Source organism: Polyodon spathula, chromosome 40, assembly GCF_017654505.1.
Source record: "Polyodon spathula isolate WHYD16114869_AA chromosome 40, ASM1765450v1, whole genome shotgun sequence".
NCBI classification, from domain to species: domain Eukaryota; kingdom Metazoa; phylum Chordata; class Actinopteri; order Acipenseriformes; family Polyodontidae; genus Polyodon; species Polyodon spathula.
In genome coordinates, this window is record NC_054573.1 from 846,942 (window position 1) to 861,860 (window position 14,919).

General features: G+C 36.5%; 2 protein-coding genes across 3 annotated transcripts in view; one reads left to right on the top strand and one right to left on the bottom strand.

The window, feature by feature from the left end:
• The window catches only part of LOC121304989 (suppressor of cytokine signaling 5-like), a 34,778-nt gene that overhangs the window by 16,455 nt on the left and 3,404 nt on the right, over positions 1-14,919 (top strand). The window contains exon 1 of one of the 2 annotated variants that reach the window (XM_041236454.1): positions 14,331-14,691. The exons of the other annotated variant lie outside the window; for it this stretch is intronic. The gene's annotated coding sequence lies outside the window, so the exon portion shown is untranslated. Of the gene's footprint in view, positions 1-14,330; positions 14,692-14,919 lie in introns of those variants that run through there. 2 annotated transcript variants of the gene reach the window in all.
• Positions 11,984-14,283, bottom strand: LOC121304990 (mediator of RNA polymerase II transcription subunit 29-like). Its single transcript, XM_041236456.1, has 4 exons — positions 14,068-14,283; positions 13,268-13,326; positions 12,797-12,881; positions 11,984-12,347 (listed from the first exon to the last, which is right to left on the bottom strand). Exons 1-4 carry the CDS (start codon positions 14,245-14,247, stop codon positions 12,120-12,122), a joined length of 552 nt encoding a protein of 183 aa, XP_041092390.1. The 5' UTR covers positions 14,248-14,283; the 3' UTR covers positions 11,984-12,119.

Consider the following 14,919-nt stretch of genomic DNA (forward strand, 5'->3'; position numbering starts at 1 on the left):
GTCACGATGGGCCTGTTTTAAAACACAAGCACAAAGCAGCGGTTGGGGTGGACCACTTAATCAAATGTGTTTAAAGGTAAACTTCTATCCAGACTCATAGGGTTTAGATTGGAATGATTTTGTTTCAGTCATGCTCTGGTGTACAAGCTATAGACGCGATTCTGAGAACTTTATAAACTTAATAACTTATAAAGTTATTCCTGCTTTTTCAAAAGCATTTATGATTTTTAGATGTTATTGCAAAAAGTATTTTATGCAAACATAAAAAAAGAAAACGTGCATTTAGTGTTTTTGTAATAAAACTGAAAGTATAGTTGCCATTTTCTTCTAGCACAAAAACAAAAGCCTACACTGTGACCCATAACAAACCACATGGGGGAATAATTGTTAAAAATGTGTGTGCTCTTTCTTATCAGATTGGTTCATCCACCGTGCATTCTTTCTACAGAGGGGTGGTTTTGTGGTTACTTTGTTGGCTCCCTCTGACTAACTGTTAATTGACATGTATCTCGGTAATGGTATGACTGGCTCACACAGACTCAGTACAGATAATAAGAGCTCAGGGGACAGCTATAAAGCCAGTCTGTTATAAGTACCACAGAGATATGGTGTGAAACTTGAAACTTTTAACACTCTCCTGTGTCACGGCCCATTTGAAGTATATGGGAATGTATATTGAATTATTGATTAGTAATTTATTATGAGTGCATATAACTGGAGCCTGATCGTGTCATAAAATCACAATTCATTGTTCTGACATCCTTATAGATCAAGGATTGGTGGCATGACCTACAGCACTTCTGCTTAGCTCTTGTGGTTTCTGCAAGAACCCCTTGATCAAATTACAGGCTTATGTACAAGCTGTTAATTAAGTTGTTAATGAAAATGTTTTCTATTAAGTATATGGGAAAACTACAAAGAGGTATGTAATTAGTAGAACCTTTTAAGAACAGTCAGCAGACACAACATTGCCAGAGATTGAGAACACATTTGATACAGTAGGAATTACTGATAAGATAGCACTTCTGGTACTCAAATACTAACATGATAATAAGTGGAGGGTTGACATTAAGTGGGTTTTTACTCAACAGCAATTTTATTTTACCAAATCTATTTATTTAACCAGGATAGAACCCTTGAGATACACACCTCATTTTTCAAGGGGGTCCTGGCAGGAGAAGGTTGATATACAAAGGCATGTAATACAGTCAATACTTATGGAAGGCAGTAGTGATGCGTGAAGGTGAAGGTGACAGGTGTGAAACAGTGAAGGTGACAGGTGTGAAACAGTGAAGGTGATAGGTGTGCTGCTGACTATATGGAAGGCAATGCGTTTACCAGCTGTGTTAGTGTGGAGAATTTTTTCTTGTTCAGTAGAGTCCAGATCTTTGACTCTAGTCCCACCTAGAGGTTGTTAATAATGGAAAGGTAACATTCTTCTAATTAGATACATTAAAGGTGCTATGATCTATTTAAAAATAGTTTTTCATGTTTAAGATTACTCGGTTAGCCTGTGTTTATATGCAAAAATAAGAACAAGATTTATTTCGGTTTATTTTCTTGATATTCTTTTTGGTAACACTTTATATTAAGGTGCTTCTTAAGGTGCTAAGATGTTTATAAATATAAATACTATATGCTTAATAACTATGTTATAAAGTATTAATAAAGCAGTATATATGGTTTATAACCATACAATAGCCATAGCTGGAATTAAGTTTTTATAAAAGCCACCTATTGTACTTTGGAATGTTTAAACGTAATTCCCTCTATGGCTATTGCATGGTTATGAATCATCTATAATGCTTTATTAACACTCTATAACATAGTTATTAAGCATCTATTATGTATTTAAAAACATTAATAAGCAGCAACTTAATATAAAGTCTTACTTCTTGTGGTTTATAGAGACCAAAACCCCTTAGTATAATGACAGCCTTAATAAGTTCAGTGTATTATTATTCTTATTCTATTTTGATAATAATAATAATAATAATAATAATAATAATAATAATAATAATAATAATAATAATAATAATAATATCCAATTACAATTTTAGATTTTGCGTTTTTGTTTCTGAAAAAACAAACAAACAAACAAAAAAAAAGCACTCAAACAGCTTTAATAAGTTCGTAAGACTGATGGTTTTATATCAGCCCTTTGAAGTCTGAAGGTCGAGGCTCTCTTTTGATTGAAAATGTCTTGTGAGAGTGACAACGAAACTTCCCTGCAGGGAAATGAACTCTAATTCCACTAAGTTATTGTACGTGATCATGGATGCATCCTAGATTCTTATCACACCTACGTGGTTTTACTATCTTTTTTCTCCCACGTCATCTTAAAAGATTTATTTTATTTATTTATGTATGTATTTATTTATTTATTTATTTATTTATTTATTTATTTTTACATTTTTTGACGATAATCTGGTAACTACTTTATGATCTACAGCGAGCTGATCTAGAGCTTTTTTTTCAATGATTTTACAAACTGCTTAAACTGAGAATGATCTTCGCTGTATCCGAATAAACTAGGGCTATCGCTTTGATTGTTGACTTGTTGACTAGTTAAATAGCAGCTTGGCAGCTGACCTCAGAAACTGGCATGTTGCGCGGTGGTGCGGTGAATGTGAAGCGCACGGTTCCGGGTGGACAGAAATACAGTTGAGAGCCGTTATCGGCGAGAGTGTAAATTACATTTTACAGTTGGTCAGATTCTTGTATTTTCCACGCTGACAGAAAACCCCCTCATGTGTGAGAAATGCAAGCGTGTCTGCCGGTAGAGGAAGCAACTTCCACATACAGGGGTATCCCACTGGCAAGCTTCCCTGAACTGACTTAACAAACACACACACACACACACACACACACACACACACACACACACACACACACATATATAGACTCAGAGTCACCTGAGTCTTACAAAACACCGTAATTATACATGCTTCAGGAGTAGGGCGTGTGCGCCTCTTAGGTTTTTGATCATGAGACAGGGTCTTTGTGGAAATCCCTTTGTGGATTTGACAAAGCATGAAATTGTTTTTTTTTTTTTTTTTTTTTTTGTTTAGTTTTTTTTTTTATTGTACCGCAAGTATATTCCAAATAAGACTCTAGTCTGGAGCTACCTGTTAGCAGTGGTGATTAAGAGTTTTTCCATAGCTGCCTTTCCAAGTTATTGTGCCGCAAGCAACTGACGTTGTCATACTGTCTGTTGTGTTCGTTATTTACTGTATGTGTAGAGTGTCGGAAATACTCGTCATCGGCCTGTCATCAAGTAATCTGGGGAGATTTTTTTGTTCATTAGTACTGGAAAGTTTGTTTGAAATGCTATATATATATATATATATATATATATATATATATATAAATATATATATATATAAATCAAATGTTATAAAAATAGCTGTGATAACCTGGCTGGTGGAACCACTGTACAAATAATTCATATAATAAATTGCATATCATAATATCTAAATTGCACACTAAAGGATTTGTCTGAATTAAAGGACGGCGTGTATCACCAGTTAGACATTGTGAGTTGTGATGCAGATCAGTTGTTCTATCTCTTTGTCCAGTGTTTTGAGTAGTTCTTATGTCACCCACATGCTTGGCTGCTATCCACAGTCTCTATGCCACCTTGTACTAAGTAATCAATTATATACACATGGACTTCCAAGGCATAATCCACATCAACTTTCCCTGGGTTTCCCCTCCTTCTGAGCAGCGACAATGTCTTTCAGGCATTTAGCTACTGCCCCAAGGCCTGAACTGAATACATTGGCAATCACGCGTTTATAAACTGCACTGTCATGCCAAGAGTGCATTGTCGATGTTGCAGGTTTAAAAAAATTCCCTCTTCAGAACAGCTTCCTGATAAATTTGCAACCTATAATTTTAAAGGCATACTTTTAAAAAATAAATAAATAAATAAAAAATAAACTATATGAACATAATTTTGATATTTTATTTAACATCATCTAATCAAAGAAATTACAAATTGATATTCACTGGAAGGCATAATAGTAGTACACTGTTTCATGTCACATTTTTCAATCTTATTAAGTATATGAGAAAACTACAAAGCGGTGTGTAATTCAATATGTTAACGTAACATTATTCAGCAGGTTTCATTCAACTATAGTTTATTATGTAGGGTGATGCTAAACATTACATCTGTGGCAGGCAACTAGAACTGAACACCAGCTCCTGGACTCATAGTCAAACCCCTTTACCTTCACATAGATTTATCTCATTTCCAAGTTCCTTATTATGTGTATTCCCTGGAGAAATGTAACCGCTTGTATTTAGACCCCTAGGCTGAAATTAAGGGAGAGGGATAATTAATTCTTGCTCCCTCTTTCGATCAGTCCCCCATGTTATTTAAACCTTGGGTAAATTCACCTTGCTGTTGCAGATGCAATCCCAGCTGAAACCCTATTCTCCACCTCCCCATCCTCCACTTGATTACAGACAGCCCCCTTGATTCCCTTTAACCTTAGATTGAATCACGTAGATATCAAACATATTTTAAGAGCTTCCAACACCAGATCAGATTGCTCAGTCAAACACCTAGTATCTTCTGTGTCTTTGGATAAACAATACGTCCAGTGATCGTCAAGGAATGGATTTATATCTTACTTCCTCCTCAGCCAGTACCTGCTGTTTAGGCTTCCTCAAACGGGGGAGGGCAGCTATCCTTCCCCTGCCCCATGGCTTCCTTACAGTCAGACTCTCTGTTTATCTGCCAAAGAATGCAGTGTAGAATGCATATAATGCAGCAGTGTTATCAAACTGCTTTAATAAATATCCCTTAGCGTTTCCTGACTGAACTAACATTGCTCATACCTGAATCAAGTATTCATGATATTGAATTACAAGCAAGATGATCTTAAATTGGTTTCACCATATTTTACAACCCACCGTTGCCTTTTAAGCTTCTCAACCTGAACAAGTTTAGGAAAGTCAAGTCATTTAAAAAAAAAATGTTTTAGCACTTATAACAAATGTTATCAGCAAGAAAAAACAAGTCTAGGTGTTATTCTTGCAGAAGTGGCTGAAGTCTACTATTTTAGCTTTGTGTCAAACTGAGATCGCGACAGTTTCCAGGAAATGGTGCGCTTGATAGGCTGTCACGTTTAGCTGTAAATCATCTTGCAAGCAAACATAGATTAATGGAAACTGCAGATTGAGCCGTAATCAAGACTGAAAAAAACATAAACAAAACGCATTTTTGCCGTTTGGATTGTAATCAAACATATTCCTGAGAATATCACTTTGGATATTGCAACACACTAATATCACTCATAAAACTGATGCCACCATACTTAATATCACTTTCGAGAAAGAAAAAAAAAATACATTTGATTAAATGATTTGCACTTGTGATAATAATGAGCAATTTCTTAAAAGGTATGCCTTTTGCTTTCTGTACTTGATGGCATTAATTAAGACTATTTGTTTTTCGAGCAGTTCACACATAAACAGTGTTAAAAACATTTCATTTCTAAATACAGAAACCCCCAGAGACTCCTAGTCTGTGGTTCAGGTACAATGAAGACAGACATCACTGGTGGGCTGAACTGAACAGTTACTGTAGGAGCACCTTCCCTTGGCACAGTCATTTACCAGAATTTAAAGAGAGGGAGTGCATCTCTTGTGGTTGATAAATAAAAGGTGAGATACCACATCTTGTTTCACAGCAAGTAATTCTCATGACAAACATAGAGAGGCTGTTCATGAAGGGCAAAGCCTTGGCCTGACTTCACGCAGTATTATGATTGAGGTGTTTGTGTTATGGGTGACGTGCTTTTGTTAATGTTTGGATTATGATCAATTTAAATTGATTGCCCACGTATTGCAATAGGTACCGCTACATCCTGTGATATATATAGTCAGCAGAGATTCAATGTACCCTAAAAACAACGTCGCAAAGCCTTTACATTTTACCTGTAGAAAAAACAAAACAACCCAAAAACAAGATCTGAACCTGATCATCCACTGTAGTCCTGTCGGTGCACTGATTTTTCTGTGTTTATTTGAAAATGTGTACATTTTCTAAATTTCAAACCGTATGCATATGTTGTGATTTTCTATGTGCTGACAACTGAAAAAAGTGACATTTCTAACATGAAATACTGTACTACTATTAGGGTTTCTGGTAGAATTTAACTTAATTACATTTTTTTTTTTAAAAAGTAAGTCTCAATCCTAAAATTCTAGGTGATGCAAAACTTTTGGCCCCAGCTGTACGGTATGCTAAAGGGTTCAAAAACATGACAGCATTTTTTTTAAGCTACTGTTTCTGCCCACTCAGTGTACAGTATGCGTTTTACTGAAATAATTTAAAAGGCACGGCTTAATTGGACTGACTGAGTCATGGTTGACTAACCCACATTGCTGAAACACCACAACTACGACTAGAGCTATTCCAGGAAAGATTTTCATTAAGCAGAGTGAAACGTGAGTTTGGTGAGAGAGTACTGAGCGTTATTGTGTTGAGTCAGTGTAAATGCAAAGGCACTGCCATTTCTGGGACACATCAACTTAATCATCACAAAGCTTTGCTGACTAGCATGAGAATCTTTGAACAGCAAGAGTATAACGTCATCCGCAAATATCAACATCTTTCAGCACGCACATGGATTTGTGTAACAGTAAAATCATTAGTAAAATCAGCAAAGAGCTCCCTTGTATTAGATTAAAAAGGCCATTATATATATATATATATATATATATATTAAGAATATATATATATATATATTATATACATAGCTAGATAGACAGATGGATAGACAGACAGACAGAGCACAATCATGGGTATATCTAGCATAGGACACATTTTTTTTTTTTTTTTTAATCTGGACCCACAATCTTTCTTCTCATATCTAGAGAGATGGAACATAGCCAATGCTATATCCTTCAATTCTGCAGTGATGCCAAGCCAGTCTGAAACACCACAGGCATTTGCAACATCTGGGATTTTTGTTTTTTTCTGTATAAAGCATCCCTGAATCACACCGGTAATTATTTTGGACATTGTTACAACCACAGACTGAAACCCGTGTACTCACCGTGTGCCAGTTTGGGATTCAAGTAAGCTGACAGCTTAATGCATACAGCACTGGCACAAATTATGGCAACAATAAATGATTTACACATTAAATACAGCTCTGGCCAAAAGTTTTGCATCACCTAGAATTTTAGGATTGAGACATAATGCAAAAAAAGTTTTCTAAATGTAATTTGTAATTTTATATGGAAAACTACAAAGCAGTAAGTAATTGAATATGTTAACCTAACACTGTTCAACAGGTTTCATTCTACTTCATGAAGAAAAAGCAGTTCATTCTATAGGGGATGCAAAACTTGTGACCATAGCTGTAAAGTTTAACTATGTATAATAACACTGTAAGTATGTGCAAGTTAGTGTATATTTGCTAAGAATTTACTAAGTAATCAGCTATGTGAAGTGTTAACAAAAATAGCTTAAGAGATTAAAACTATAAATATTAAAAGACATGTTTGGATACCAAAACTGAAATGAATGCGGTACAACTCTGTGTTCCAATAACTGTGCTCTGTTCATTTGACACATCATTTCCTGGCTGCTGTACAGTGCAGGTAATTCCCCCAGGGCAGGGAAATGAAGTGTCCCGTGTTGTTTTCAATAGAGGCGTTTTCATCTATATTTATTGTAATCGTGCACACTGAGGCACGCTGGTTACCACAGAGCTACATGAAGGTCTGTGAGAATCGGTGAATCATATTGACAGAACCATTGTGTTCAGGTTTAGCAAGCTTGAATGATCGTTAGGGTAAAGGTTAGGGTTATGGCTGGTCATTATTTTGTGAAATACGCTGTTTCTGCAAGTCATGGTTTGAAGAGTTCATACTGTTCATTAGCATGCCGTATGTTACCGTTTTTCTTCTGAGATTTGCTCACAGTTTTGCATATACATAGAAAACCATGAATTAAATTATGATGAAACTTGGCATTATCATTATTTAGTATAAGATATTGGGAGTAAATATGAGGTTACCAAAACAGGCACCTACAGGCAGTAGTAAAACGAATCACTACCCATATTGCTAGAAATGACTCTGTTTAATGACAATAAAGATGACAATGAATAAAGAATATTAAGTCCATGTGTTGCTACTTAAACAGAATAGTTTAAATTGAACTGTGATTTTCTTTAGCTCTGTTATTTCTATTTCTGAAGCATTATATTCTCCCTACCCCAAAAGGGAGAAAGAAATATATGTTTTTACAATAAGGGATAAATATTGTTATTTCACAAGAAACTGGGCAAGGTCAAATTCAATCCCCAGACAATCAGTACTGTCAATGTCACCCTCCTCTTATCGTCAGCACATTGAAATTTAATGGGAGTCAATGGGGTCTATCCTGATAATATTACTGAAGTGTTTAACTATAATATTACACACATGTCCACCCCACTTAACGCATCAAGTACCAAATAAAGTTGTCTGAAAAAAATAAAAACACAAGCTGTATTTATATAATTGGAAACATTCTAAATCAATATTAAATCCTTTTTTTTTTTTTTTTTTTTGGCTACAAAATGCTGCGGCCTATTTTGAGGACAGTCAAGTTACACAAGCCTGTAATCAGAGCAGTGAGATTTCACTCCGGCTATGAAGCTCAGCACATAGAAAATTGAGTTTTATCATCGGTGTAGGGAGGAAAAAAAACACCAGGAAAAGGTATCATTTTTAGGCTTCAGTTTCTCATTTTATATTGATAAGATTGAGTTTTACAACAGAGGACAATAGTTGTACCACAACATAAAGAGACATGCTTTGTGTTGTAACACAAGTGATGGTAACACTACAGTTTTTCCACAGGGTTACCACAAGCTGGGCAAATTATTCAGAATGTCAATCGGCTAACTCATGAGTTCTTTAAACAATGTTGTTTTAAAAGTTTGTATTTTTATTTGCATTAATATAATACAGATTGGTAGACATGAAGCCGCCACAACTTCATTCTAGAAATTGAATTTCAGGAAATTCAAACTATTCATAAAAATAGAGACTGCGAAAAAGCACTCTTTTAAATAACTTTGTGACCCAACAGGCCATCTAGGGGTAAATCAGTGGAATTACCACCATTTCATTCTGGAATGGAGAATTAACTTGAGAACACAATTTCACTTGTGACCCCAGTATCTTCTGGTTTTCGTTACAACTGAGCTCTGAATTACTTAACTGAACCCTGACTTGAACTAATAATGTGTTTAATTAGACCTTGTTTTATTGTTTGCAGGTCAGGTCACTAACCCTATAGGGCTGGTTTCACAGACCTCCACTAGCATTGATCTTGGACTACTTGATGTTAGGTAGGGTATCTGTGAAACTTTGCTATACACAGATTGTTATCTAAAGATCTAATCACTTCCTGCGCTGCAGGTCACATGGTTTTATTACAATTAGACCATTTGAATGAACTGGTCATACATAACCAGGAAACAGTAGAACCTTTTTGTCTTTGTGTGTGTGTTACTGCCAAAGGTATTGCATCACCTGGATTTTTAGCATTGAGACATAGTCTAAAAACAATGTAATCTTTTATTTATCTTATATAATCAAAGAAACTACAAAGTGATATCGAACAAGTCCACTGTATAGTATTTCATGTTAGATTTAGAAATCAGTTTTTTGTTAAATATACTGAAAATTCCAATGCGGTGTGTAATTAAATATGTTAACGTAACATTATTCAGGTTTCGTTCGACTTTATGAAACGTAATTTGTTAATTCTATAGGATAATGCAAAACGTTTGTACACAGCTGTACATCTTTAAATCATAAGTCGTTTATATTAACTTTGGTGAAATATATTCTTAACACGCGAGTTCTCGTTCCCTTTGAATAATGTTGTACAGCATCAAACATCTGCACGATTCTGCAACTCGAACATGTTGTTCTGCTCAACATTACTGTTAAGCACTTGTCCAAATTGCGCAATGCAAAACGCAGGTCTGAACCGCACTTTTGCAGAAAAAGAAGGAATATTTCGCCAAACATAGCCCTCGCCCTCTAACAGTGCAGGAATGTAAACAGTGAAGGTTCAATGTAAGGCGCTGCGGTGCCAAGCAGAGGCACGTAGCGCTCGTAAAAGAACGTTTTGTTCCAGGCTGAGCGGTGACGTCACCACTCCTCTCAACCTTTGCACATGTTGTGAATTAGATGTTGTTAATTACATTGCAAAAAGCATGTGACCTTGTGAGCCAATTATGGAAATATGCAAGGATGTTTTACACATAACTAAAACAGTGGGGGATCTGTTAGTGAAGAACAAGGCTAAAAGTCTTATTAGAATCAGTGACTTGCCTCGTTTTTTAGTTCTTAGACTGTTTACTGTTTTGACACACCCTACAGAATTAACTCATTTTCTATCATAAAGTCGAATCAAACCTGCTGAATAACGTTACAGTAACATATTACATTCTATACTTCTTAGTAGTTTTCCGTATACTTAACAAAAAAAAAAATTGAAAAATGTGACATTTCGAAATCTAACATGATATATACTATACGGTAGACGCGATATAATTTTGTAGTTTCTTTCATTACATAAAGATCTAAATTATGTTCATATATATATATATAATGTCTCAGTGCTAAAATGTCTAGGTGATGCAATCATTTTGGCGATACCTGAAGGAAGTGGTGACGTCACCGCTCAGCCTGGAACAAAACGTTCTTTTACGAGCGCTACGTGCCTCTGCTTGGCACCGCAGCGCCTTACATTGAACCTTCACTGTTTACATTCCTGCACTGTTAGAGGGCGAGGGCTATGTTTGGCGAAATATTCCTTCTTTTTCTGCAAAAGTGCGGTTCAGACCTGCGTTTTGCATTGCGCGATTTGGACAAGTGCTTAACAGTAATGTTGAGGGGCACCTGCTAGAATGCAGAACAACATGTTCGAGTTGCAGAATCGTCCAGATGTTTGATGCTGTACAACATTATTTATTATTAAACCTGCTAAATAATGTTACGTTAACATATTGAATTACATCAGCGTTTTGTAGTTTTAGAATCAAAAGAAAACTCTTAATGTGACCTATATACACTACCTGAAGCGATGCGATATATAATATATAATAATATATTATATATATATATATATATATATATAATAATAATATGAACTTTCCACGAACAAAGGTGCAACCATAAGAAACCAGACCACGTAGACAAATGCATTTTTTTTTTATTGCAGCACATCAGAAGGGGCAGTATTATATGTACAGAGTTGCACTGAAATGGGTTACCAGCATGGCTCACCCGATGCCCTCCTTCAATGACTGTCAACAGGACATGAAGTTAGAGATTGACGCAATGCTGCCCCACTGTGGGTTTATGCGTGTACTGCAGCTCCAATATCACTATGTAACACAATTTTTGTTCCTGGGTAGTAAGTGTTATTTCCTAATTGCTTGTGCCTCAAAAGTATAGAAAATGGCTATTATTCCCCACAAACTTTGCATTTGTGACCAGGACAGTGATATTTCAAAATATCACTATTTCCAATGGGAAAATGGGCAAATGTTTGTCTTTTCGTTCACATAACGTCAGAAAAAAACAACATATGAATCCAAATTAACATGTATTTATACTAAAGTAATACAAAGATGACTACAAAACATTTAGAAGCGAGTAGTTTTTCGAGATTTACAATTATACTGTATTTACAGTTCTAGGTGATGCAAAACTTTTGGTTTGAGGGTCAAAAACCTAAACTTCTTAGGATGTACGTGGGGCAAGCTCGAAAAAAAAAAAAAAAAAAAAAAAAAAAAAAAACTCAAAACAAGTTAAAAACTAGATAAAGGCAGATTTTGAGGGGGGGGGGGGGGGGGGGGGGGATAAGAAAGGTAATATGGAAGCTCAAAAAATCCAAAATCAATCAGAATGATTGCAAGCATACTATTGATGAAAGCAAAAAATAGCTAATTTTACATTCGAAGATATTTATTCTTTAAGTTTTAATATACTGTAAAACAAACATTATTGCAGGGGGACTTTCCGCCGGGTAGAAAGAATTCGTGGTGCACATCCTGCAAGGGTCTCGGGCAGCTATGGAAAGCATGTCAGAGAGTTCCCTGGGGCTGCCCCTTGCCTGCGATCTTCTTGGAACACTCCAGCAGTGCGTTGTGGATATCCTTGGCGCAGGTGATCTGGGATTTGATCATGCTCAGGTACTGGGTGTATGAGAGGCTCTCTGTCTGCACTGTGTCTGGCTTGGTCGCCGTGGGCACTAGGTTGGGAGAGTGCTTGGCACTGTCGATGCTCTGGGAGAGACACTCGTAAGCCAGCCTCTGAAAAACAAACAATACTCCAAATTATGGTCATACTGTTTTTTTTTTCCTCAATCCTAAAATTCTAGGTGATGCAAAACTTTTGGCCTTAGTTGTATATCCTCAGTTTGTGATTAGTTAAGAGTTTATTTGTTTGTTTTCCCAGACCAAGAATAGTACTAATCTAGGATTACCCAAAATAATATTGGTTAGACTAATATCAATGCTCATTAGGGTGTGTGAAACCAATCCAAAATGTTTTGTTTAACATCTAGTTTGTTAACCACATGCATGTCAAATATACAGCCTCCGTGCATACTGTTGATACAGCAGCATTGTACTACAATGGGGTCAATTTAAAGTAAAAAAAAAAAAAAAAAAAAAAAAAGTTTGATCATGGTCTGCTAAAGAAATAAACAGGACCGGGTTCAAAGCAATTCTTCGACAGATGCATTTGCGAACGAACTCACCAGACACAACTCTAGCTGGTCACAAAGAGCGTAAAACTCTTCCAAGCTCTTGTCAAACCGCTGGACTGAAGCATCGCTGCTCTTACTAAAAATGACAGAAACCCTGGTCAACATAGAAAAGTACTAAATCTTCCACAGTAAAAACAAAAAAACAGGAAATCCTTCCAGAAATACTGAATATGTTAACACTACTATAGCCAGACGGCCACTAATTCACGAGCCACTGTATCTAAAGTTGTGAAAATGGTAAAGCTGTGCCCACAGTGTCTTGCCCGTGATGCCACCGGACAATCTGCACTACCGAAGCAGAAGTAATAAAACTAAAGTCATTACAATCTACTGCTTGCTGCTCCCAGGTTATGGCTTAGTTAGTTGAAATATACCTTATAGGGCTTCTGCAAATTAGCTGCAGATTTACAGCTATATAGATTAAGAGTTGTATTAAAAAGGACTGAATGCTGAGTTACTTACATGCCATTGTCAATGGTGGTATTGTGTGCTAGATTCTGAGATGCAATCTTCATGACATTCTGGGGTTGGGGGGGGGGGGGGGGGGGGGGGGGACAGTGGTTTAATCCTGCAGTTGCTTCTGAGCCACGAGTTTAGGAACATTTCTACGTTTTCATTATAACACAGCACAGTATTTACGGTTGAGGATTTGTGAGAATTAAACGGAAATCAAAACATGCATCGACTGTTTTTAGACCCAATCTCTTATTTACATGGACATGTTATTCTTCTATACTTTGAACAACCACAACAACGAAAAAAGGAACAGTTTTATTTATTCTGTGCAAGGTTGTAAGACAAAAACGACTTCCTGCAGCCTTCTGATGTTTCTTACTGGGAGTAGAATTTGTACTGGTAATAAGAAACCACCAAAAGGCTGCAGCCAGCAGTAGATCTGGTAACATTTTACATTAAGTGTCTCTAATAACCTCATTAGTAGTAATACTTAATTATATGTACTTACACATAATTGCAATTTTACTATGCACAGTTACAATGTACTTAACGTGTAAATCTTTTTGCACTATATATGCAATTACATAATTGTATCAGGTTGCTACGGTTATATCCTGCAAAGATGATGCAGAATACCACTGTAACGCTGGGTATGACATGCATTTTACCAAATAACTACTGTGTAAACACACAGCATGAAATCAGAGACGCTACTATACTACAGTCGCTCTGTTACGCATGCCAGTAGTGGTACTTTATGTATGGGCCTTGTGGTAGAGACACCGTTCCTCCTTTTGAAATTTTACCTGAAGGCTTTCTTTTAGCTGTGGGATCAGCATTTTGAACCTGTGAACAGGGTCGAAATCCTGCTGTTGGCTGAGCTGCTGCTGTTGGAGCGTTGCTCCCTGAAGCAGCGGCTGCGCTTGTTGCAATGCAGCTTGGTTCAATTGTTGTTGCTGCACTGCGGCGTTCCCGGCTGCAGCCATGTTCAATCTAACGTGGGAGAGACTGACGCATTTCGGTGGGTTGTGTTATGCAGCAAAGTATTGTGGGTTTTGTAGTTTTTCAATTCGTTAAACAAAGGCACGCAATACTGTGCGGGTCCCATATCATCCACAACGATCATATAAATTGATCTACACGCACACGGTCTTCCGTACACCCGGTGGCGCCCCACGTATAGTTTGCCAGTCTTCAAGCGTCGACCAACAAATCCTGGGCTTTTTCTGACTCCATTTCTGTGTTTTTTTAACCAGGAAATTAACTAAAGTAACAGTTTGAGAACATCATCTGTGTGTCAAACAAAAGGTGATGACGTTTGGGACTCGTTTAACGTTTAATTCAACACAGCAGTCGCGTTAAAAAAACAAACAAACAAACAAAACAAAACAAAAACATTATAAAGTGTCTCCTTTTGTCAGTTTTACCAGGTAGGTTTAAAGACTCATCTGTAATTTGTGTCCTGTGGGCTGTGTTTTAAATGTGAATTTACAGTAATGTAATACGCGGAAGGAGTTATATTTTGCTTGATAAAGATTGTGTTTTTGAAACATTAGATGATGGAAATAAATAAATAAAAAATGACACGTGTGTGTGTGTTTAAATACGATTTGCACGAGGTTGTGCTTGCTATCGTAGTGTGTCGTTGCACAGTATGT